Genomic DNA, 24549 nt, shown 5'->3' with positions numbered 1-24549 from the left:
AACCCTATTTAAAAACTGACTGACTAACTAAAAACCCAACGTCCCTGTTTTGTGAAAATTAGACCAGGAAAGTCTCAAGAAGCCCCAGCCCCCAAGGCACTGAGAGACAACTACCTGCTGTGATGGGGAGCCTGGGGGGTGTCCAGTCACTCAGCCTGTGGTTGATGCATAAGGTGATGATGTCATCCCAGGGGATTTCAGCCACTGGAGGTCCTGACTCCTGGCCTGGAGAGAGGCTCTTGCTCTTCCACTTTTGGTATGTTCTGCACAGCAGGTTCTCCACCTGGGACTGGAGGACAGGCTGGGTCTGGCACGAGCTGGGAATCTGGGAGGTATACTGAATAACCATGGAGCACACAGGGAGCCAGGGTGCTGCAGAGAAAGTTATAGGTTTGACCAAGAATCAATGAACACGGAATATTAATTAGTGCTCTATTTCCTTAGCTACTATGCAGTTAAGAAATACAGAGAATACATATGTAAGGCCATAAGCTCTGCTAGATAACAGTAAACCAGCTCCCCCGCCCCTACCAGTGCCATAAACACAAGAGGCCCTGCAGCACCAGGTTCGAGGGAGCCTGGGCCACCTGTGAAGTCTACCCCACACAGCTCATAGGCTACACCCCCCAGACACAGTAGGTGCAGTCAGGCTTTAAAAGAACACTGACACTCTCAGACTGTCCCAGGGAAAGGACAACAGCTCCAACTCCATAAAATCCTTTTTCCTTCTAACCCAGAAACCCAATGGTTAGTGGAGGTAGGTGTCCAGTAGAGGTGGACTGTGGACTTCACACCAGAACCCACCCCCTGGCAGTGTCTCTAAAACAAGAACAGGCGACTAGCCCTCCAGCCCTCACTCAGAGTGGGCACATACCCCCTGGGGGTGGAAGATCCATCTGTGGAAGCTGGAACCCAAGCACAGCTTGCTTCAGCCAAGCTAGATGTTCTGGTGAGTTCCACTGCACGTGAGGAAGCAGCTGGCTGCCCCCCACCTCAGAAAATTCCATGACAGGCCAGGAGATGTCACACAGCTGCTCAGAGGACACCACAGAGGCCAGGAACTGCAGCACACTATTGAACAACTCAATAATGGCGCTAGGTTCCTGAGAGGTCAGGCCACCCTGGCGCCTCTCTCTTCTGTCATGGAAAAACCGACCGCTGAACTCACGGCTGATCCCATCCTCAACATACTGAATAAGGGTCTGGCAGCAAAGGTCTAGGGCTTGAGGGCATCGGGAGACCAGCCACTGGACTGCTCCAGAAACCTGAGGGACAGGACAATGGGAGAGACCTAGTCAAACAATTCAGCATCAGTTTAAAAAGTCGTTTTCTAAAGGGGCTTGGCACTCTTCCCATGGCTGTTTAAGGAAAATACCTCAGGAACAAAATGTCAGTCACTGCAGAACTGCATAAGGCCACTCTGCACTTGAGCTTAGATTTCTAGAGCCGTGGAGATGTGCCTCTCAGATGTGCCAAAGAGGGGCCATGAGTCTTATCCAACTAGTCAGTGGAGCCTGCAGAGCCTCCTGGAAGGACCTCGAAGCCGGCAGCTTCGAGGATGCCCAGGTGCCTCACACCCTGCAGCTACCTCTTCCTGTAGAGCTACTGTTTTGTTTTCATGTAGTGATGGAGAGTCAACCTAGGACCTTTTATATGTCAAGTGGCTGTGTACCACTGCGCTACAGCCTCAGGCCATCTAGTTAGTTTTACTAATCTCTACACTTCTTTTCCTAAATAATTCTCAGCAGATCTTTTCAGGAAATCTCAGGTAATATTATTTCCTTATATTTTCCAAGAGCAAGCACTCTAAAAAAATAATTAGGTAAATCTGGCATACAGATATAACATATAAATTACCATTATAAATTCGTAAAAGAAAGCCAAAAATGTGTATGAGTAATTTAATAGCTGTTACTGAAAGTATAACTATGGGCAGTTTTTAAATTTTATTTTTATTAGAAAGTTATATGTATGTATTAAACATAAAATTAAAAGGAAGGCATTGCTATAGACTGGACGCGATCGTGCATGCCTATAATCCAACAGAAGAGGCAGAGGCAGCATGAGTTCTTGGTTCCACAGCAACCTAGCCAGACTGCCCTACACGATACTCAGTCTCAAAAACCAGCCATACAACAACAAAAAACACTAATATAAAATTCAAGATAGAGCCGGGTGCAGTGGCGCATGCCTATAGTCCCAGCACTCGGGAGGTAGAGGCAGGTAGATCTCTGTGAGTTCGAAGCCAGCCTGGTGTTCAAAGAGAGTTCCAGGACAGCCAAGGCTACACAGAGAAACTCTGTCTTGAAAAACAAACAAACAAACAAACAAATAAATAAATTCAAGATAGATGGGAAGAGAAAAAAACACCGTATCTTGAGAAACCTTTAAAAATGAAGCTTTACCTTCACCGTGCCTCGTAAATCAGTGACAGCATCGGGAATGTGAACAACAGTGTAGTCTGAAATCAGCTTGGCTGAAACCAAATCCTGTAGCATCAGACCTTCAGGAGAAACAGGGAACAACCCCATGCAATAGCGTTCATTTGCACAGGTGACACATCCCAATGCTAGCCTTGGCCCTCCGTGCAGTGCACAGAACAAGTAAGGCTCTAGTCCCCAAAGTTCCCAACACTGCACTGCCTGCCATCCGTCAAACCCAAGCTCCACCCACTTATCATTCATGCTGGATCATGAAGGAAACGTCCTTCACCAACCATCTTCCACTTCCTGCCCCATGGATTCTCCTCCGGAGCTGGGCACGAGAACCACCAGGGGCAGTGCAGGCTGGGAGGGCTTGGCCTGAAGGAGCTGCTTGAGCTGCAGTAGCTCCGAGAGCCAGTGCAGGTCCTCCTCGGCTACATCCTCACTCTTCACTCTGGGGGGAAGCAGCAGCATGAGCCCGCTGGCTCCCAGAAGGTCCTTCCGCGTCTCCACAGCATCGAGGGCACTGTCACTAAGGGTACCCTGGGCCACCTGCAACAAAACCCAAGCCATCAGGAAACAGTCTGCCTCAGCAAGAACAGCTGACGTGTTCCATTCGCCATCCGTTCAGCGTGCCCTGCAGAGTCTTTCCAAGACAAAGCTGGGCCGGGCATGGTGACGCACACCTTTGATCCCAGCGTGCACAAGGCAGAGGCAAATGGATCTCTGTGAGTTCGAAGTCAGCATGATCTACATAGTGAGTTTCAGAACAGCCAGAACTATATAGTGAAACCCTGCCTCAACAACAACAAACAACAAACAAAAACAACAAGAAAACCCTCCGTGAGACCACAGATTCCTGTAAGAAACTGCCTTGTCAACAGATACAAAAAACTTCAGCTACATTTATGTTTGACCACATTACGATAATCATCCACAGGTTTGCTTGTCGTTCAGTTACCATCTAAACCTACCTTAACAGAGCTTCTGGCCAACTTTTAAGGGCCCTGTTCAGGTACAGTCAGCCAGTCTCAGTTAAGATGCCTGAAGAGGGGCTGGAGAGACGGCTCAGCAGTTAAGAGCACTGGCTGCCCTTCGAAAGGCCCTGAGTTCAATTCTCAGCAACCAGATGGTGGCTCACAACTCTCTGTAGTGGAGTCTGATTCTCTCTTCTAGTGTGCATGAAAAACAGATCACTCATACAACATCAACAAACAAACAAACAAACAAACAAATCTATCTTTAAAAAAAAAAAAAAAACAAGAAAACCTGGACACAGTGGCACACGCCTTTTATCCCAGTACTGGGGAGGCAGAGGCAGGCGGATCACTGTGAGTTCGAGGCCAGCCTGGTCTACAAAGCGAGTCTAGGACAGCCAACGCTACACAGAGAGACCCTATTTCAAAAAAACAGAAAAAAAAAAAAAAAAAAAAAAAAAAAAAGATGTCTGAAGAAAGCACTCCCAACAAGAGACCTAGGGAAATAGACAGCTGAAGCTCTGAACACACAGATCCTTAGGCCTTCTGCTGGAGAGGCTGTGCCAAGGCTATCTTTCAGAATACAGGATAAAGACAGACGCAGGTGTTCAGAGGATCAGTTCATGTGGTTTGACATCTGTCGAACAAGAATGTAAAGGACAGAAGAGCGGGTATCACGGGAAGATTAGAGAAGACGAAGGACACGAGATGGAGGGGAAGGAAGGACATGGGAGGGGCGGGGGACAAACAGAAACAGTACCATGATATTGATTTACAAAAACACTACAATAAAACCCATCATTTCAGTAACGTGTGAAGGAGAGACAATGAAAGCCACTCACCTTTATACACACACTGACAGACACAGTTTGGTCCCCTTTACTACTGAGTGCATTGAAAACACTGAGTGTCTGGATATCACCGGCATTACTGCGTGTGTCATCCACCAAGCTGTCATCTCCTGTGAACTTGACCTTTAACCAGTTTTCTAGTATTCTATAGATAAAAGAAAATAACATTCGAAGAACTCTAATTTTAAAATGAACTACAGAAATCTTCAGGAAAACAAGAGAAATACCATATGAATATAGGGTCACAAATACCAAAGCTATGGTAAAGCTGACCTGTACAAGACAGGTTATTATTTTAAAACGGGGAAAGGACTTCTACCCAGTTATTTATTTGAGTAGGTGGGAAGGACAACCATGCAACTGGCTAATTCTAATGTGATTTAAAACTGTGACCCAAAAAGGAAAGGGACCTGAGCAATAGAAACCATGCCTGGAGTTAAAACACCCATTTCAGCCATCAGCTGCTCTATACCAGCATCTCAGTTGTTTAAGATTCTAATTCCTGGGGCTGGAAAGACAGCTCAGCTGTTAAAGGCTAGGCTTACAACCAAAAATATAAGACTATAATTCCTAGAAGTGATCTGATTACATAAAATAGCATCTTATCATTTCTCAATTTCTTAAAACGTCCAATGTTTTTTTCCTAAAGGGAAACAGACAAAGTATAAACTAATTCCTTCCAAAAATCTTAACTAGAGACATCCTTCTCCAGATCAGCACCCATACTCCCCACACAGAAGACGCCTGACCTGCCAGGACTCCCTGGAGTCTGTTCTTCTCCACCAGGCAGCACCAGCACCAGCTTCCAAAACACGTGCTCACTCTTCCCAGGGAGGTGCTCAGCCACGAAGGACGGCAGGTCCAGAGGTGCCCACGCAGCGTTACTGGAAGGGACAGATCAGCATGGGTGAGCCAGGGTACAGTCCTCAAGCAGGGACAAATACAGACTGTGAGACGGATAGACCTCAGCAGTTGCTGGTGGAAGTGCTGAACCTTCATCTGGTGAGCTGTCTTGTTTCTAAGCTGCCGCAACCTACAAAGAACAAAAGAAAGACCACGACTAGAAAAGGCTACTTTCAACCCACAGAAAGAGATTAGTAGTATTTACTTCCCCAGACCCAGGAAATGGATTACATCGTTTTGAGTCACTGGTCAAGGGATCCCATAGGCCTCCCCTCAAACATGCAGGCTACTGCCAATGCTATTGGTTGCCCTACAACCTGATGGTAAGCTCCTACTGCTAAAGACACCACATGCTTATGTTCTCAAACATGGAGAAATGGAGCTGGTGCTCAACTTGGAACTCACAGTGATCCACCTGCCTCTGCCTCCCAAATGCTGGGATTAAAGACACGCATCACCACGCCCAGCTCACAATTATCAGCCTTAACAAGCTACGTACTTTGTGTCTACAAGGGTGACATGACTATAAGATAACACCAACTGGTGCAATAGTGGTGCAAACGCAGTGGCTGTAACCAAACACTTTTGCTTGGATTGGAGGCTTGCTCCATGAGATGGAACCCATACCTGGTACTATTAATGAGGCCAACGATTTGAAACTACATAGGTCATGGGCGCTAGGGGGAAACCTACTATTATTAGTCTACAAAACGACTACAGCTACAGAATGATTCCTGATGGCATACTGCTATACCGATACGTCAGTCCATTGGCCAGTTCTCATCAGAGAAGCTGCTTCTTCCGGTAGATGGTAATTAGTTTAGACTCACAACTGGGTAATGTACAGACAGGGAGAAACTTTGGAATTCTCAGCTCTAAATGAGATATCTCCATCAACTCCCTTCTCTCAAGGCTCTGAAATCTATGCGCAACAGGAGGTGGGAAGATTGTTAAGAGACTAGATGTAGTCGGGTGATGGCAGCGCACGCCTTTAATCCCAGCACTCAGGAGGCAGAGGCAGGCAGATGGCTATGAGTTCGAGGCCAGCCTGGTCTACAAAGTAAGTCCAGGACAGCCAAGGCTACACAGAGAAACCCTGTCTCCAAAAACCAAAACCAAAACCAAACCAAACAAAAAAGACTAGAGGTGGGGGCTGGAAAGATGGTTCAGAGGTTAAGAGGACTGTCTGCTCTTCCAGAGGTCCTGAGTTCAATTCCCAGGAACCACATGGTGGCTCACAACCATCTGTAATGATATCTAATGCCCTCTTCTGGCGTGCAGGTGTATGTGCAGATAGAACACGCATATATATAAATAAATAAATCTTTAGGAGAGAAAGACAAAGAGAAAGAAAGAGGGAGAGAGAGACAGACAGACAGACAGACTAGAGGTGATGAATAAGTAAGTCCAAGGACACAGCAACTCGCAGAGATAACAGAGCTGATAACACATAAGTTCCTAGAGTCTGTGACAGCATGTACAAGTTCAAGCCAGACAAAATGCCAGCATGAGGAGGCAGAAGTAGGCACTAAGTTCAAGTCCTGATCAAGAAGCTATTTGCAATTGATAGACAGCTACTGGGAGAGACAAACCCAGTTTTCTCTACTGGAATGACACTGTGTAAATCAACCACACTCCAGGGCAGACCTCATGCTTAGGGGTTAGCTGACCAACACAAGCAGACTTCATGGCTTCGGTTTTGTTATTGCTATCTTTTGTGTTGCTTTTAAGAGAGAAAGAACATGACGTTAGATTAGGGATCTGGGAGGAGGTGGGGGAGAGGAAAGAATATAATTAAAATATACTGTATAAAAACCTTAAAAATAAATAATAAATAGTATTTACTGATGTTTGAGTGAAAAGTAATTGGTCACTGTTTTCTGGTGGAGAATATTTAGACTCTGATAAACTAACAGGTCAGCCAAGCCCATCAAGTGCCTGCTGACTATGGGCTGGCTATGAGAAATAGACAAACTTCTGCTCTTCCAGAACACGCTCTCATGGGAGAGAAGAGCCTCTGCGACGGCTAGTGTGGCTCACAGAACATGCCTATAGGCCAGGTGTGGTGGTGCATACCTTGAACCCTAGGACGTGAGAGGCAGAGGCAGCGATCTCTGAGTTGAAGGCCAGCCAAAGCTACACACGCAGTTAGACCTTACCTCAAAACTCCAAACTAAAAAGCAGAGCATGCTAATCTAGTGGGCAACCACAGTGTGTGAGGCAGGACCATGCCTGCAGCTGCTGCCTCCTTCCAATGGTCACAGAAAATGAAATATGAGTCAAGACTTGAAGGAACTAAGGCAGCTAGCACAACAGCTTCTGAGGGGCAGCACAGGTGATGTGGCTCCACCAGACCTGGCGTGTTTGGAAAGAGCAGTGGAGAGTAGCCATGAGGTAATATTTTGGAGTGGAATGCTGGCTCAGCAGTTAAGAGCACACACCTGCTCTCACAGAGGACCCACTTAAATTTCTGGCACCCACATTAGGTGCCTCACAGTCATCTTAACTTCAGCTCCAGGGGGATTTGACACCTCTGGCTTCTGTGCACATTTGTACTTATGTGCACACACATATACGTGATAACAGAAAATAATAAAAGTAAATTTTAAATAGTAAAAATATTTAAAGGGGGGTTAGGATCTAGCCCAAGCTACAGAGATTTAAAATTAGCATGGGAGCATTAATAAGAGGCGATACAAACAATGGGGTATTAGAGGACCCCTTTACTGCGGGTGGAGGAAGCTGGCTTCCAGCCATAATCTAGGAAAAGGCTGTTGCAGAAGGAAAGTCCTGGTCTGAGCGGAAGGTACATTCCAAGGATGGAGCTAGAGGAAGGAGGACTGAAAGACAAAGCCAAGCCTAGGATGACGAGCAGCAAAGGTGCCTGTGAGCTGAAAAGGTCACGCGCAGTAAGAGGAGAGCAGGGTCTGCAACACAGAGAAAAGGAAACTGGCTCCTACCGCATCAGGGGCGCTGTCACTGACGGACACACAAAGGCATAGGGACAGGGAAGGTAAAAAGAACAGCGAAAGCTGGGTGGTGGCACACACCTTTAATGCTAGCACAAGGAAGACAGAGGCAGGTGGATCTCTGTGAGTTTGAGGCCAACCTGGTCTACAAAGTGAGTTCCGGGATAGCTAGAGCTACACAGAGAAATCTTGTCTTGAAAAACTAAAACAAAACGCAGGTTAAGTTTCTTCTGGCCATCACAGATGTTCTCTCTGAGCGTTTCCTCCTCGGGTTTTATCTGGTCCATCGGATCCCTTGGTCTGGCCATACTCTGCAGGGGGGATTAGTGTCTGTGCTCTGACCCATGGCTGCTGTGACATGTCTGGCTTCCTGAATGCATAGTTTCTTGTGACCTTCCCTTCCCAGTCCGGGTGCCTATGGCACTTCCACGCTGTCTCTCTAGGGCCTGGCCACTGGGAGGCAGGATGGCTATGAAAGCCCTTTGCAAAAAACCACACCGATGCCAGGTCTACAGAGAAAAACTGAGCCCAAGATGGCTATGATTGGACAACCTGGGCCTCAGGAACTGCTCTGCTCAGGGAGACTGGGAGGAACAGCAGGGAAGGCCTGGCTGAGGAAAACACTGAAAGAAAAGACGGAACAAAGCATGTTGGGAGCAGTGTCTAGAAGCAGAGAGTTGGGCTACACTTAGGAACCACGGATTCTAAGTCAGTCCACCAAGAGACCCTGAGTCTTTCAAGGTCACATAAAACTTGAGGCTCTCTTCCTACTGGTGGACGGTGTCACACGGCCTTCAAGCTGTATTCCTATGTCTGGCCTTGCCTGCTGGCTCCACTCATCTTCACCCACAAACACATCAGTCTAACTTGTGTTGAAAGTAACTGGGGCATGGAGCCTTGAGGAAACACCGCTGAACACTGACCTGGTACAGGAGATGCCCACTTTCCCTGCATGGCCCAGGTCCAAGAGCCCCTTGGCCAGGTTCTCCTCAGCAATGGGGCACTCTGCACTGGGCACTAGTGCCTGCAGCCGGTCATTCATGTCCACACAGCATGGTGCTGCAGGAAAGGCCCGCATCTGACGCCGGAGTTTCTTCCGGGCTGCAACGGCTTCCCTCCACCTAGAGGACAAGCAGCATATTATTATTAGATGGAGTGTTTAAGGCTCAGACCACTGGGGAAAAAAATACAAAGTCCACTATAATAATATGGAAATGTGGTTTTTGTTTGGTACAATATTTTTTAGATTTACTTTGCTTTCTTTGAGCATGAGTGCTTTGCTTGTGTCTACGTATGTGCACCTCGCGCATGACCATGGATGGCTGTGACGCGATGATGGGAGCTGAGCACAGGTCTTCTGTAAGAATAGCAAATGTTCTTAACCGCTAAGCCATCTCTCTAGTCTGGGACTGTGGTTTTGACCATTTATTTAAGATTTTTTTTCAGCAAGAGTGCTAAAAATGAAAATTAATCGCAAAGCCAGGTGGTGGCAGCACACACCTTTAATCCCAGCACTCGGGAGGCAGAGGCAGGTGGATCGCTGTGAATTCAAAGCCAGCCTGGCCTACAAAGTTAGTTCAGGACAGCCAAGGCTACACAGGAAACCCTTTCTCGAAAAACCAAAAAAAAAAGAAATTAATCTCCATTAACATGTGGGCATGATAAAAAAAAAAAAAAAAAAAAAAAAAAAGCAGTGAGCAGTGAAACTAAACTGCCAGACAACATGCATGTGAACAGACATGTAAGATGTTAATTTAATACAAGAGGGGCACTGAACCACCATCGCAGCCACAGAGAGCCATGTGAAAATCAAAACAGTCAGCCACCTAAGGCATAAACACGCTCCACAGTGCATGACATGCCACAAACATTGGGCCTCCTCTTTCTTTCTTTCTCTCTCTCTTTCTTTCTTTCTTTCTGGTTTGGTTTGTTTTTAGTTTTTCAAGACAGGGTCTCTCTGTGTAGCACTGGCTGTCTTGGACTCTTTGCAGACCAGGCTGGCCTCAGACTCACAGATATCGGCCTGCCTCTGCCTCCTGAGTGCTGGGATTAAAGGTGTATACCACCACACCCCGCCCTCTATTTTTGTTTTTGTTTCTTTTTTACTTTATAACATAACAAAAGTGATATGAATCCAGTAAACAAAATGGAACTTCAAATTTCATTTTCTAGCCTAAGATTTCTTAAATTTTTCTATTTACAATACCCTTTCCACCTAAAAAATTTGTACATAACCCCCGGTTTATAGGTATAAGAAATAGGTATACAAATTAAACATTTATTGATAATAAGTCAGAAAGAAATGTATTTAAAACAACTCTTTGGTGTACATAATTCTACCATTTACTGAATATGAAAGCAAATTTGCATCCTAAGGACATAGATATGCTTATCTGTCTAACAATACAACCCAAAGTTGTGCCAATTTGATAGGTGCTGAGCGATAATAAGAAAATATCAAGACTCTGGAACTTTTCCGTGGGCTGGAGAGATGGCTCAGCACTAGCTGTTCTTCCAGAGGACCAGGGATCAATTCACAGCAATCACATGGCAGCTCACAACAATCTGTAAGTAACTCCAGTGCCAGGACAGCCAAAGCCTTCCTCTGACCTTTTCTAGACTGTTCATGCACTGCAGGCACACAACAAACAGAAACACATGCAAGGCAACAGCTCTACACGTAAAATAATAAATAAGTCTTTTTTTAAAATTAAGATTCTATTTCTATAATGTAAAGCTTTGTCTGTGCAGGAAGGGCCCTTTGGGTCCTAGTACACAACAGTCCTGAGTCTCAGACAGTGTCTGTTGGCATGATGCACGGCAGTGGAAAGTCTGCATGCTGTATATTCCGAACCAGGTCTGCAGTGAAGTGTCACAAGGCAGAGGGGTGAGCAATGCCAAGAATCACCTCAGATTCATTACACAGTTGATTTTTTAGTTGGTGTTTGGTCATTGCATATTTACTATTGTCATTATTTTGTTTGCAACCCGCATAGTCAGTTATATAACCCCACAGTTGTGGGGGTATGGTGGTACACGCCTTTAATCCCAGGACTCTGAATGCAGAGGCAGGTGGATTGCTGTGAGTTCGAAGACAGCCTGGTCTACAAAGCGAGTTCAGGACACCCAAGGTTACACAGAGAGACCCTGTCTTGAGAAACCTTCCCCCCAAAAGTAGTAGTTTTGTCCTAGACTTGTGATATGCTACATAATACTTTCTCAGCATTATGAGAAAAATCTTGTCCAAGTAGCTACTACCCAGTAAGCCAAGAAAGCAGACTCTCAATACTGCAGAGTGTATTATGCTGCTAAGCTATGGCAGTGGAAAAGTCAGGGGAAGTGAGTACATTTTCACCTCACAGTAAGTTTACCATGATTTAACTCCATCATAAAGACATGTCAGCCCCAGGGGCTGGAGGGTCAGAGCTGCAGTTAAGAGCACTTGCTACTCTTGCAGAGGACGCAGGCTTGGTTCCTAGCAATGTGGCAGCTCACAACTGTCTGCAACTCCAGTTCCAGAGGACATGACACTCTTCTGACCTCCTCAGGCACTAGGCGTGCGCATGATGCACAAACATACATGTAGACAAAGCACTGTATACATGAAAGGTAATAAAATAAATCTAAAAGATAAGTAGTTTGGGTTTTGGTTTTAAAGAGAGTACCAGTGCTTATGTTTGGGAGAGTTGTCCACGTTAGTGAAGCCGTCATGGTCTATTTGTTTAATGTGTTCACTGACATTTCCCTGTGTCTAGTACAGCTAATAAACAGCAACAACTCTGTAAGTATTTGTCCAAATACAGGGCAGCCATCCTCATCCTAATCAAATGCCTTGAGAACATAAAACATGCATGTATGGCCAACTATTTCTGAAAGTCTAAGATATTCATCCTTACAAAATATTCTGAGAGCCTTTCATCATTGGCTGGTGAAATTGATAGCTCATATATAATGAACCTGATGGCCTGGCATGGTGGCGCACACCTTTAATCCCAGCACTCAGGGAGGCAGAGGCAGAGGCAGGCAGATCGCTGTGGGTTCAAGGCCAGCCTGGTTTACAAAGTGAGTGAGTCCAGGACAGCCAGGGCTACACAGAGAAACCTTGTCTCAAACAAACATAACCAAACAACCAACTAAATAACAACCTGATAAAAGACTTCCATGTAGGTGAACTTTATCTCTGAGAACACGGAACTCACCGCTGTAGATACTTGCAGAAGCACTGGAGTTCCTGGAGTGTCTCTTTTGCAGTCTGGAAAATTTCCTCAGCAAGAAACATATCCACTAGGTGTGCACAGACAGCTTCACAGCAGCGCGCTATGCGGACTTTCTGGTCTGTCTCTACCGCACTCCTAGAACACAGAGCAGTTAGTGTAGAAGCAGCTACACCAACAATTACTCACACTTAAGGGCCAGCTTTAAAACTGCAAGAGTCTGGGCTGGGAACATGGTACAGCATCTCTCCTGCTTAGTTCTGTGTCCACTTAGCATTGAGTGATAAGAAGAGAAACCTCAAGTGAGACAATGCCTCCATCAGGTCGCCTACATGCAAGTCTGTAGGGCACTTTCTCCATCAATGACTGGTGTGAGAGGGCCTAGCCAAATAGGGTTGGTGCTACACCTGCAGGCCAGAAGAGGGCGCCAGATCCCATTATAGATGAACCACCAAGTGGTTGCTGGGAATTGAACTCAGGACCTCTGGAAGAGCAGCCAATGCTCTTAATCGCTGAGCCATCTCTCCAGCCCCCCAAAAGAAATATTTAAATAGCAATGTTCTATCAAACAAGGCAGCAGAAAAACTGTCAAGTACACTTAGTCACAAAACTGAAGTCACCCTAAACAGAGAGCCTCATTCCCAGTAACTCACCCTTGTAGGTGTCAGAGACATTTGGACTAAGGCAAACTCTAAGACACCAGGAACTGCAGGAACTTTCTCACATGGCATCATGTTTTTGTTTTTTGTTTTAGTTTTTGTTTTGAGACAAGGTTTCTCTGTGTAGCCTTGGCTATCCTGAACTCGCTTAGTAGACCAGGTTGGCCTTAAACTCACAGATATCTGCCTGCCTCTGACTCACTGAGTGCTCGGATTAAAAGAGTATGCCACTGTGCCTGTCCTAAACCCTGGATTTTTATTTGGGATTAAAAATAAATTCACTAGGCTGGGTGTGGTGGTGCACGCCTTTAATCCCAGCACTTGGGAGGCAGAGGCAGGCGGATCGCTGTGAGTTCGAGGCCAGCCTGGTCTACAAAGCAAGTCCAGGACAGCCAAGGCTACACAGAAGTCCTGTCTCAAAAATCCAACAAAACAAAACAAAAACACGGAAAATCAAAGAAACCTAACATACTCCAGAAGTGTACGAAGGTTCCCTTACTTGAAAGATGATGGCTTATGGCCCAGTATAGAAAGGATTCTACTAGAAAATTTGCTAAACACATATCTCATGCGTCCTGCAGGGCCCATGATAAGGAGTCAGAAACAGAGGGCCTCCCTAAGAGAACAGCATGTTACATCTGGCTGTCTGAAAGATAAGCTTCTCATGGGCATGGCAGTACATGCCTTTAATGCCAGCACATGGGAGGCCAGGCAGATGGAGCCCTGCATGCCTGAGGCCAAGGCCAGCCAGGGCTATAGAGAGACCCTGCTATGCATCCCTGTGCTATACCAGCCCAGCCAGTGCTCCTTCCTCCTACCACACTCCTTGCATTCAGGACAGCAGCACTTTACTCACTTCAACTCCTGAGAGCAGGTTTCCCACACACACTCTGTCACCATAAGTTCTGTCAGCTCTGCAGCCAGGCCCTCGCTCAGCTGGGTTAATGCCAGTTCTCTCTCTTGCTTCAACCTATGGGTACAAGAAAAAAAAAAAAAAAAAGCACAAAGATAATACTTAAGAATAAAAAATAAGCGAGGGCTGGTTCAGTGGTTGAGAATGCATAGTGCTCCTGCAGAGAACCTGAGCTTGGGTTCCAGCACCCACATGGAACTGCTCACGACTGCCTGTTACTACAGCTCCAGGGACCTAACACCCGCTTCTGGACGGACACACACACACACACACACCCTTCCCTAAGTCAAATCATGGGGGTGCTGAATGGCCCAACAGGGTTCCGAATGGCAACGTAGCGAACAGAGAGGGGGATCAGAGGTCAGGGCTGGTACAAACTGGCCTCAGTGCCCAGCTACAGGAGCAGGACACACTCACCTTTCCTCTTCAGCCCGTCGCTTTTCTTCCTCTCGTCTCTGTCTTTCCATGGACACTTCCTCAGCTGCAACGTGCCTCAAGATGCCTGTGGTTGCAGCTGCTATCAGATCCTCCACAGCAGCATCCGAAACACTTTATGAAACAAACCAGACGGCATTCACACCCGGAAAAAAGTCAGCCACCTTCACTCTTGCCATGTGAGAGCTGCTTCTGGTTTGGTTTTGGGTTTTGGTTTTGGTTTTGGTTTTTCAAGACAGGGTTCCTCTATGCAGCCTTGGCTGTCCTGGACTCGCTTTGTAGACCAGGCTGGCCTTGAACTCAGAGATCTGCCTGACTCTGCCTCCCTGAGTGCTGGGATTACAGATGTGAGCAACTGTGCCTGGCTGAGTAATCAAGTTTTAAAACCAATTTTTAAAAATATGAGTAGATTTATTATATCTCTTATGGTAAATAAATTTATTTTTGTAAATGAAATGATAAATTAGTTTTGTTTGTTTGTTTGTTTGTAAACTAGTTTTATAATGCAGTTACTTAGATTGGGAATGAGAGAGGCACTAACATGGTTAAACTAAGATCACAAACAATTTAAGCTTCAACTCCAGGCCCTAGTGGTTATTTGAACATTTCTGTGACAGTCTGGGATCCAGGCCAGTCAGGGCTACAAAATGAGTCCCAGTCTAAACAAAATAATAATAATAATAATAATAATAATAATAATAAGAAGAAGAAGAAGAAGAAGAAGAAGAAGAAGAAGAAGAAGAAGAAGAAGAAGAAAAATGTAAGACATAACACTTGTAGAAGAAAACATGAATATTTCCATGACAGTGGACTTGACAGCAGTTTCTTAGATACAACCGTAAGAGCTCAGGCAACAAAAAAGAAAGAAGACTAATCAGAGCAGCCAGGCAGTGGTGGTGCATGCCTGTAATTCCAGCACACAGGAGGCAGAGGCAGGCTAATCTCTCTGAGTGGAAGCCAGCCTGGTCTCAATGAGACACTGTCTCGAATGCCATGCCCCCCAACTCCCTGGGGAAAAAAATCAAGGCTAGGGCTGGAGAGATGGCTCAGCAGGTAAGAGCACTGTTATTCTCCTAGAGGATCTTAATTCGATTCTCAGCACCCACATGGCACCTCACAAGCACCTGTAACTCCAGTTCCAAGGGAGCTGATGCCTTCCTCTGGCCTCTGCAGGCACCAGGCATGCATGGAGTATACACACATACACCCAGGCAAAACACTCAAACCATAAACTTTACAATAAACAAGCGAGCCAGGTGTGGTCCTAGCACTCCCTAGTGCAGAGGAAGGCGGATCTCTGAGTTTGAAGCCAGCCTGGTCTACAAAGTGAGTCCAGGACAGCCAAGGCTACCCAGAGAAACCCTGTGTCGTAAAAACAAAACCAACCAACCAACCAAGTGAATAAATAAAATCTGAATCATTTAAAAAAGAAATGACAAATGGAAAGAACATGCTGATAAAAGTCAGAAGCAGGAGAAACGCCATCCACCCAGAACAGAGGGATCATGTAGGCCTCGGGGAGGTCAGAGGCTTTGAACAGGCTCTGTGGGTCTTAACCACATATGGCTGGGTGTTGCTGACACGAGAACAGCCTTATAAGCAAGGACATGATTGTGCCCAGAGAGCAAGTATCAACCGAGCAAGAAAGGCTGGCACGCCAGCTGCCACTCACCCCAGAGCTGCAGCTGCGTAGGCCGCCCCAGCACTGCTGACTTCCTCACAGTCTACCTGCAGAGCTTCCTGGATGAGCTCATCCACCACCTGCACCAGGTCCTGCGGCGACAGCAGCACAGGGTTGGACCATAGTGTCTGCTTTGGCTAAAGACATCTTAGTGGACATTTGTAAAGCTTTTCCCAGTAAAGCACAGGGACCTTAGTGCAGGGTCTGCACAGTTCTTCAGCAAGATCTTTAAAGGTGCCTTCCAGAAGGGCTCGGGCAAGCCTGCTGCTGTCTGCCTGTAGGTGACCTCAACAGCCCTTTTATACATCAGTTCTTCTTGCCCACACCAACCCCTTCAATTTCTGGGGCCGTTAGGCTTTCCCTCACAGCTCCCTGATCTTCACGTAGGGCTAGTGCCCAGCATCTGCCCGAGAGGCCAGTGAGACACAAGTTCCCACTTGTGCAACAGACAAGCTCTGCTCAAAACCAAAAGTACCTTCTGTCTAGTCACAAAGCAGTGCTGTGACCCCATAGGCCCTGGTCAGCCCACTCGCTGGGTGTCACACATGAGCCAGTACCGACTTCAGTCCAAACACACAGGCAGGATTCAGCTCGGCACTGTGGTAGGAACCACTGAAGTGCAGTTCTGACTGCTGTGATGAAGATGGGGCCTCTGCGTGGGTCCATCCTCTTGCTCACCTTCCTGCCTCTGGCTCCTACCTAATGAGACCAGACAACACAGTGCCCTTCCACAGAACGCGTATCGGCTTTGTGAGGCTGTAGCTTGCAGACCCTACCGAGTCAGAGTACACGGGTGCAGGCTTCGGAGGCAGCAGCTCAGGCTGCACGGAGGACTGGAAAAGGCTGGGTGCCACAGCTGGGGTCAGCGATGGGGCATGAAGCACGGAAGTGGATGAAGGGGCAGGAGGAGGCTGTGGGAGGACAGCCAATGGCGGCACATCCACCTCTGCCCCGTACTCCTCTCCTCTCCCGCCACCTAGAAAGAAACACACAGGGGCTGAAGAACCACACAAGTACCATCTCTGGGAAAGGACAGCAGAGCTATCCATACAGAGCCTGCGGAGTGGACTGCCCTCCACAGCCATCTTAAGGGCACGCGGCACAGGATGGTGCATGCTCTGTATGGAAACTGCACCGTGGTAACACAAGCCCCAGCAAGGCCTTCAAACTCCAAATCCAGGCAAAGTAAGAGATATTTAAGCACCTGGCCAAGAGCCAGGCCTCCAAGCACAAGGACAGAATCTTCTGGTGACAAGGAGGCTGCCAAGAGGCAAAGTGCACTATAACTTCACTTACCTGTTGTGTCTCCCCCAGATCTCTGCGTGCAGATGGACAGCTCCGTGGCCAGGCTCTCTCCGACATACTTATTCTGGGAGTTAAAGCTGCACACAGGTGTATGGCGAGGGACGGGAGGCAGTGGCCCTCCATTCACGACTTCTCCAACTGACACCGTCAGCTTCTGGGCAATAAACACTGACTTCTTGGCCTTGAATAACCCCTCTGGCTCCACGAAGGCCGACCGATTCAGCTCAACACAGCTACCCAGACCAGAGAGAGGCGTTAGCAGGGAAAGGGGCCAGCCATGCTTCCTCAAACCCAACTAGTGTGTGGGAAAGTTTAAGCTTTGTCACAGGTGGGAGCGGTCTTGGCGGGCTTTACCCTTGGGGCACCCCATGAATACCTTGTGACAGACTGAGTGGAGCCATCCTGGGTCTGGAATTCAGGAAGCAGACCTGGGAACCCCACCTGGACTATTGTCTTTCTAATGGACCCTCACCGGGAGAAGGAGCCGGTCCTTTCCACGTGACTCAGGCAGTTGGGGAAGAGAGAATAACAAAGTCGGCTGCAGAGAGAGTGTGCGGGGGCAGCGGACCAGCTGGACCAGCACGCAGGCCAGAGAGACACCTAAGGACCCGTCCCGTGGAACGGCTAACGGAAGGTTCACTCTTTTGTCCCTTTAACCTTTTTCCTTCTTGTATAAGCTAGTTGGGTTGTATAATAAACAGAGTCAACACTAGTGGGTCCCCGAACAAGGCAAGACTGGACAGACACGAGAAGGGAAGAAGTCGGGTCTCAGAGAATCACCTGACGCAGGACACTAACAGCTATGCGTGGATGACACAAGTGCCTGTGCTCCTCTTTCAAGGATGGGAGCCCACTCACTCAAAGCCACAGCTCTTCCCTGAGGACAGAGCTAGGAAAAAGACCTGCAGGAGGCCGAGGAGACAGTCAAGTGCAACGGTGTCATTTGCTGGGAGACAGTTTGTGAGCCCTGACAGTCTCCAAACCCTGAATACAGGTATAGAACATGCCGACAAGTCCTGCTGGTATTCCCAGCTCTGCTATCAGGTGTGAAGGGGCAAACATGGGTGAACAAAGGCATCTTAAAAGAAGAAAAGAGAAAAGTCTTCATCTTTATCTTTAGGTAACTGTTGAAAAACATTGGTTTGGAAATAATAAAGAACTTGGTCTGGTTCTTTTTACTCCCAAATCCCTGGTTGTGCACACCTGTAATCCTACCACTTAGGAGGCAGAGGTAAGTGGATCTCTGTGAGTCTGAGGCAGCAAGTCTACAGAGCACGTTCCAGGCTAGCCAAGGCTACACAGTGAAACCCTCTCTCAAACACAAGAACGAACTTGGTCTGGCCTTGGGAATACCCCTGGTTTCACCACAGGGGAGCAGCACACAGAAGAGGCCTCCTCAGAGGCCCAGCAAGTAGACCTTTATCAGAGTTAGAAAAGACGGGGGAGGGGGAACGGAGGAGAGGAAAGTAACGGGTGTAGTCTCGGCTCTCTTACCCGTCAGCTACAGTGAGGCCATGGTAGTTGAGGAAGCTTGTCGCCTCTTCGCAACTCCTAAACAGCAGCATGCGGACAACACCATCCAGGGGAAAGACAGTAGAGCGCTGTGTGCTTACGGTGTACGCGACATTGAGGGCTCGGAGGGCGTCCTTACGAATCTGAAAGAAGCACGCCAACGCGAGCTCAGAGACAAAGTCTTTAAACAAGACCAGAGCCAGCCAGCCACACAGTCCTGAGCGCCTGCTGCAGCTCAGCTCCTGTCAGGTAATGAGGGCCCCGGGCTGACCGACAGTCAGATGCTCAGGAAAGAATACTATATAAACTGCCCCAAAGAAAAGGCTAGGGATGAAGTTTTATTTATAAGAAAAACTGGAACACCTCTACCAATGAAAGAGCATGAAAACAAACCATCCAACATCCCCTGAACCAGACGTAGCTGACTGAGGTATTGAAACTATAACCACCTATGGAATGTGGGAGAAAATGCAAGACATGAAATTAAGAATGGAGACAAAACTGTTTCATGCAACATAACAGATAAGACATAGATAAGACAGCAAAAGAAAAACATGAAAATCTTAACATTTGTTTAGGATTCTGGGCCTTTGGGTGCCTATGTCGCTTGTCTTCTCCCAGTGTTCATTAATTGCCAACAACACTCCTCAGGAGTGCATATGTGCCTGGCTCTGTTCCTAATGCTCAGAGTACAATGCAAACAAAACCAACAAAATTCCCATTCCACACTACTGACATGCTAGGAAAGAGACCAGAGCTAAAAACGGTCAGCACAGAAAATACACCTCATAGTAATTATGTATAACAAAGAAGAAAGGCAGTCTGAGGGAACTGAGCACCGGGAGATCAGGACGAGCTCTGCCTAGACAGGGAAAGAGGAAGGCATCGTGGTGCTGGAGCTGGGCTACAAGAGCAAGAAGAAGCCTACGACGGGAGGACCACGGAGGCCGCTGCCAGTGGAAAGGGTTCCTTACAAAGTTCCAGGCTTTGCTTCTTTACAGTTACCTGTGGCAGCCAACATCACAGCAACACACTACTCAGTTGAAAAATCTCACTACTCCCTTCCTTCTTGGCTGCTGAGGACAGCATCATCATTAAAGTTCATGACTAACAAACGGTCTTCAGAGGAAACAAACAGTCACTGATGTCTGTCACCCTGGGATGGCAACAGTACAGAAGACAGAAGCTCGGGGAAGGCTAGTCTCAATGTACAAAACAACATCGGATGAATTTGGAATCAAGACGTTTGGGCAAGGACTGACTCTGGCTTGCTTCTCGACTCTGGATTATGCAAAGAAGACTGAGCCTAAACACAGACTTGAGAGACACCGCCTTTATGGGAAGAAAAAACCTCCAGACAACAGGGCAAGGAACACAAGAGCAGAATGAGGGGGGAAGGGGGCTGCAAAGGCCAGCACTGGTGCTAGCCAAAGTGACTGGAGACTGGGTAACAGCAAAAGGAGTGATGATGACTGCATCTGCTGTAACACTGCAGATTTCTAAGGAGAGGACAAATATAAAACCAGCAACAACAACAACAAACAAGCAAACAATCCCTGTAAGTTCCACCTGAGAACTGCACAGAATCCTCTAAGAGGTGGGTAAGCTTGTCGTTTGTCGCAGAACCTCGGGTATGGTGGTGACAGTCAACTCTGACAACAGCAAGCAAACTGGTCCGAGAGTCTCTGCTAGAGCTACAGAGTGGGGACATGGAGGCAGCGGGACAAAAGCGAGTGCATGCAACTTCAGCCATTGACTATTTAACAAAGAGGCTAAAACACACGCTGGAGAAAAGCATCCTCAACAATGGTGTGAAAACTCAACGTCCACACACAGAAGAATGAAGTTAGACCCGTAGCTATCACCTTGTACAAAAACTAACTCTAAATGATCAAAGACCTAAACATGAAACCTGAATCATGGAAACTGCTAGAAGAAAACACAGGCAGTACCCTACATAACGTAGGTGTAGGAAAGACTTTCTGAATAGGATTCTATCTGCCCAAGAACTAAAGCCAACAACTGACCAATGGGACTTCAGAAAACCAAAAAGCTTCTGCAGTGCTAAGGAAAGAATCAATCTAGTGAGAAGGAAGCCTGCAAATGGGAAAGAATCTTTGCCAGTTATATATCTGACAGAGAATTAATATTCACACACAAAGACCTGAAAAACAGAGAAAAAAAATCGAAGCTGGTCGTTAATTGGGAGGCAGAGGCAGGTGGGTCGCTGTGAGCTTGAGGACAGCCTGGTCTACAAAGTGAGTCCAGGACAGCCAGGACTGTTCCAGGACTGTTCCATAGAGAAACCCTGTCTCAAAAAACCTAAAAAAAAAAGGAAAGGAAAAAAAATCTCCCCATTTAAAAAAAAAAAAAATTTCAAGAACTGTTCATCATCCCTAGCAACTAGAGAAATGCAAATCAAAACAACTTTGAGATTCACCTTTCCCCAGTCAGAATGGCCAAGATCTACAAAATAACTGACAATAAATACTGGAGAGGGTGTTGGGGAAAAGAAACTGTCATTCACTGTTGGAGCTCAACAAGAACAACACAGACATGCCAGGCCAGGTGCAGTGGCGCACACTCCCAGCACTTGGGGGGGCGAAGCAGGGGAGTCTCTGTGAGTTCAAGGCCAGCCTGGTCTACAAAGCAAATTCAGGACAGCCAGGGAAACCCTGTCTCAAACAAACAAACAAACAACAAACCAATAGACATGCTAATGTGGACAAGTTGCATTATTCAGAGTAAGCATATTGTCCTTATACTTACAGTGTGAGTGTGTAGATACACAATAAACACACACACACACAAACATACACACACACACACATACACACACACACATACACACACACATACACACACACACATACACACACACACACACACACACACACACACGCAACAATTTATGAGAAAAGAACTAAGAATTGAAACAGAGGAAGGAAGGAACATCAGAGAGTTTAGAGGGGGAAAAGAAGGGGAATGACATAATGATAATCTCAAAAAACAGTTTACAAAATAGATCTTTTAAAAATGAATTATTTGCCTAGAATATGACTGTGGTAATAGTCAGCATTTAGGGGGCTGGAGAGATGGCTCAGAGGTTAAGAGCACTGACTGCTCTTCCAGAGGTCCTGAGTTCAATTCCCAGCAACCACATGGTGGCTCCCAGCCATCTATAATGTAATCTGATGCCCTCTTCTGGCCTGCAGGTGGACATGCAGGCAGAAAACTGTATACATAATAAATAAATAAATAAATAAATAAATAAATAAATAAATCTTAAAAAAAAAAAAAAAAAAAAAATAGTCAGCATTTACAGGACCTGGTGTGTGATCAAAGAAAAGAAAGGAGCCGGGCATGGTGGCGCACACCTTTAATCCCAGCACTCGGGAGGCAGAGGCAGACGGATCGCTGTGAGTTCGAGGCTAGCCTGGTCTACAAAGTGAGTCCAGGATGGGCAAGGCTACACAGAGAAACCCTGTCTCAAAAAAACCAAAAGAAAAAAAAGAAAAGAAAGCTGGGAGCGCAGATCTGTAGGTCTTAATAACTTCGACAGCTTCCTGTGCTAATCAGCAGAGGTCAGGCAGAATTGCCCCATGCTCCAACTAAAACAGTAGGATTATGGGATGGGCACTCTCTGGGGGAAGAGCTACAGTGCTGGTCACTTCTCAATGGGCAATCCTTACGAGGACTAAGAGGCCTTCTGAGTGCCTTTGTCATCCAAGGCACAGCACAGGATAGAGTGAAAAAACAGAACTCGGGTATTTATTGAAATGACTTTAGCATTAGCAGCCAGCCTCTCTCTCAAAAACTCTGTGTGTGTGTGTGTGTGTGTGTGTGTGTGTTCCAAACAGAGTCTATGTTTCCTCAGCTGTCCTCTCAAAATTTTTATTAATTCTAACGATTTCAAAGTTAAGGATTCTGGAAGCTGGAGAGATGGCTCAGCAGTTAAGAGCACTATGTGCTCTTCTGAAGGTCCTGAGTTTCGATTCCCAGCAACCACATGGTAGCTCACAACCATCTATACAGCATGCAGATAGAGTACTCACATATGTTTTTTAAAAAACCAAACCATATATATATATTCAAAGTTAAGGATTCTGTGTAAGATATAGGATTTGTGGTTTGGGGCTTGTTTTCATGAGCAATGGTAGTGTTGAAGTCAACCTATCATTCCAAAGATTTCTGTGAGCCACAGAACCTGTTTCATCGCATGGCCTCTCCTGGTGGAGATCACGGCGCCCCATCACACAAGGCTGAACCGCCCTCCCTTGCTGGGCTGAGACAGGTCCCATGAGTGGCCTGCTGGCTGCCCACGAGCAAGAGCACAGGAGCCAAGCAGCACTTCAGCACTCGGCAGCTACTGCTTCTGTTCCCATGCTGCCACGGCGGCGCTGCTCACCTGATTAAAGTAGCAGTGTAACAGGCAGGCGCTCAGGTAAGAAGCCGACTGGACCAGTTTGAAAAACCTCACAAAGTTATTACTGTTCAATGCAGCAAAAGCCTGGACAGCGAAGTTCACCTCGGGGGAGTTCCTAACGTCAGGGTGGAACTGCTGCACTTCCCTGTAAGGTAAGAAGACAAAACGGTCAGAATGCGGATTTCAATTAACCTGATAATTAACTAGATTTCAGCAATACTATGACACCACTGAAATCTAAGTTCTATGATCAGTGTGTGTGTGTGTGTGTGTGTGTGTGTTCCAAACAAAAGTCTATGTTTCCTCAGCTGTCCTCTCAAAATTTTTATTAATTCTAACGATTTCAACGGCCTAACAGAAAACGTAACTTCTATGTATTTATATGCACCCACATATGGACACGTAGAGGCCAAAGGACGTCTGGTGTCCTCCTTCATCACTCTCCACCTTAGTTTTTCCCGTATTTCTCATATAAAGGTCCTACTGAAATAGCAAACCAGCATTTCATATTCAGTCACTCCAATAACCTAACAATGCTGATTTCATTTAGCTTTTTCTGTCTAATATATTCCACTGACAACACTTTCTGGAAACACAGACTTCCTAGCTTGGAAGCCTCAGAAACATGGCCTGGCTTCCTCCCCTCTCAGGGATGAACATGAGGGATCACACTCGGCATGCTGGCACTCAGGTACAGCAGGTCACAGTACCTGCTCCCACTATTTACTCCTGCTCTGTGTGCCGAATGTCCTATGGACTTTCTATACATCAAAGCCCAACCTCAGAGCCTGAAAACACACCTCAAGATGTCTCCTTTGTTGAGGTTGAGGAGGACATTGTAGCCCTGGAACTCGGCTTCGCCGGCACAGAAGACACCCTTGTTCCTCAGGTCCTGGTACATCTCCTTCAGACTCTGCAGACACTTGGTCATGTTCTCATTGTTGATCTTGGCATCGAAGGAGGACATGGGCTCCTCACACATAAAGTGGGCACAGTGAATGTGAAATCGGGTACACTTCTCAATCAGAGACACCGTCAGAGGGTCACAGAGGTGCTGCTGGGTGATGTCCTGGTAACAGAGGAGTGGAGAGTACACAGGCACACATAAGCCACATGCACACATGGCCCATGAGAAGTCAACTTTGAAAACAAACTGTGCTTATGAGTTGAATTACATTTCAACTTGAAACTAACCCCATAAAACACAATCAAATACAGTTTTGTAATGGCGCAAATAAAATTATATTTTTGTTTCAGATAAAAGATATCTGTGTAAAATGA

The 24549-nt window shown here is 46.6% G+C and overlaps 1 protein-coding gene across 1 annotated transcript in view; it reads right to left on the bottom strand.

The window, feature by feature from the left end:
- Mcm3ap (minichromosome maintenance complex component 3 associated protein) overlaps positions 1-24549 on the bottom strand; it is a 51596-nt gene that overhangs the window by 9528 nt on the left and 17519 nt on the right. Inside the window, exons 8-24 of the mRNA XM_051153265.1 lie at positions 24069-24337; positions 23251-23413; positions 18825-18985; positions 17322-17563; positions 16802-17001; positions 16017-16117; positions 14327-14458; positions 13853-13966; positions 12323-12475; positions 9047-9244; positions 5216-5284; positions 5001-5135; positions 4243-4396; positions 2717-2975; positions 2406-2503; positions 875-1265; positions 115-372 (exon numbers count right to left, since the gene is read on the bottom strand). Of these exons, the coding sequence (XP_051009222.1) occupies positions 115-372; positions 875-1265; positions 2406-2503; positions 2717-2975; positions 4243-4396; positions 5001-5135; positions 5216-5284; positions 9047-9244; positions 12323-12475; positions 13853-13966; positions 14327-14458; positions 16017-16117; positions 16802-17001; positions 17322-17563; positions 18825-18985; positions 23251-23413; positions 24069-24337 (3097 nt within the window). The remainder of the gene's footprint in view (positions 1-114; positions 373-874; positions 1266-2405; positions 2504-2716; positions 2976-4242; positions 4397-5000; positions 5136-5215; positions 5285-9046; positions 9245-12322; positions 12476-13852; positions 13967-14326; positions 14459-16016; positions 16118-16801; positions 17002-17321; positions 17564-18824; positions 18986-23250; positions 23414-24068; positions 24338-24549) is intronic.

The sequence above is a fragment of the Acomys russatus genome, chromosome 11 (genome assembly GCF_903995435.1).
Source record: "Acomys russatus chromosome 11, mAcoRus1.1, whole genome shotgun sequence".
Classification (NCBI taxonomy): domain Eukaryota; kingdom Metazoa; phylum Chordata; class Mammalia; order Rodentia; family Muridae; genus Acomys; species Acomys russatus.
This window is presented reverse-complemented; position numbering and strand designations above follow the sequence as displayed.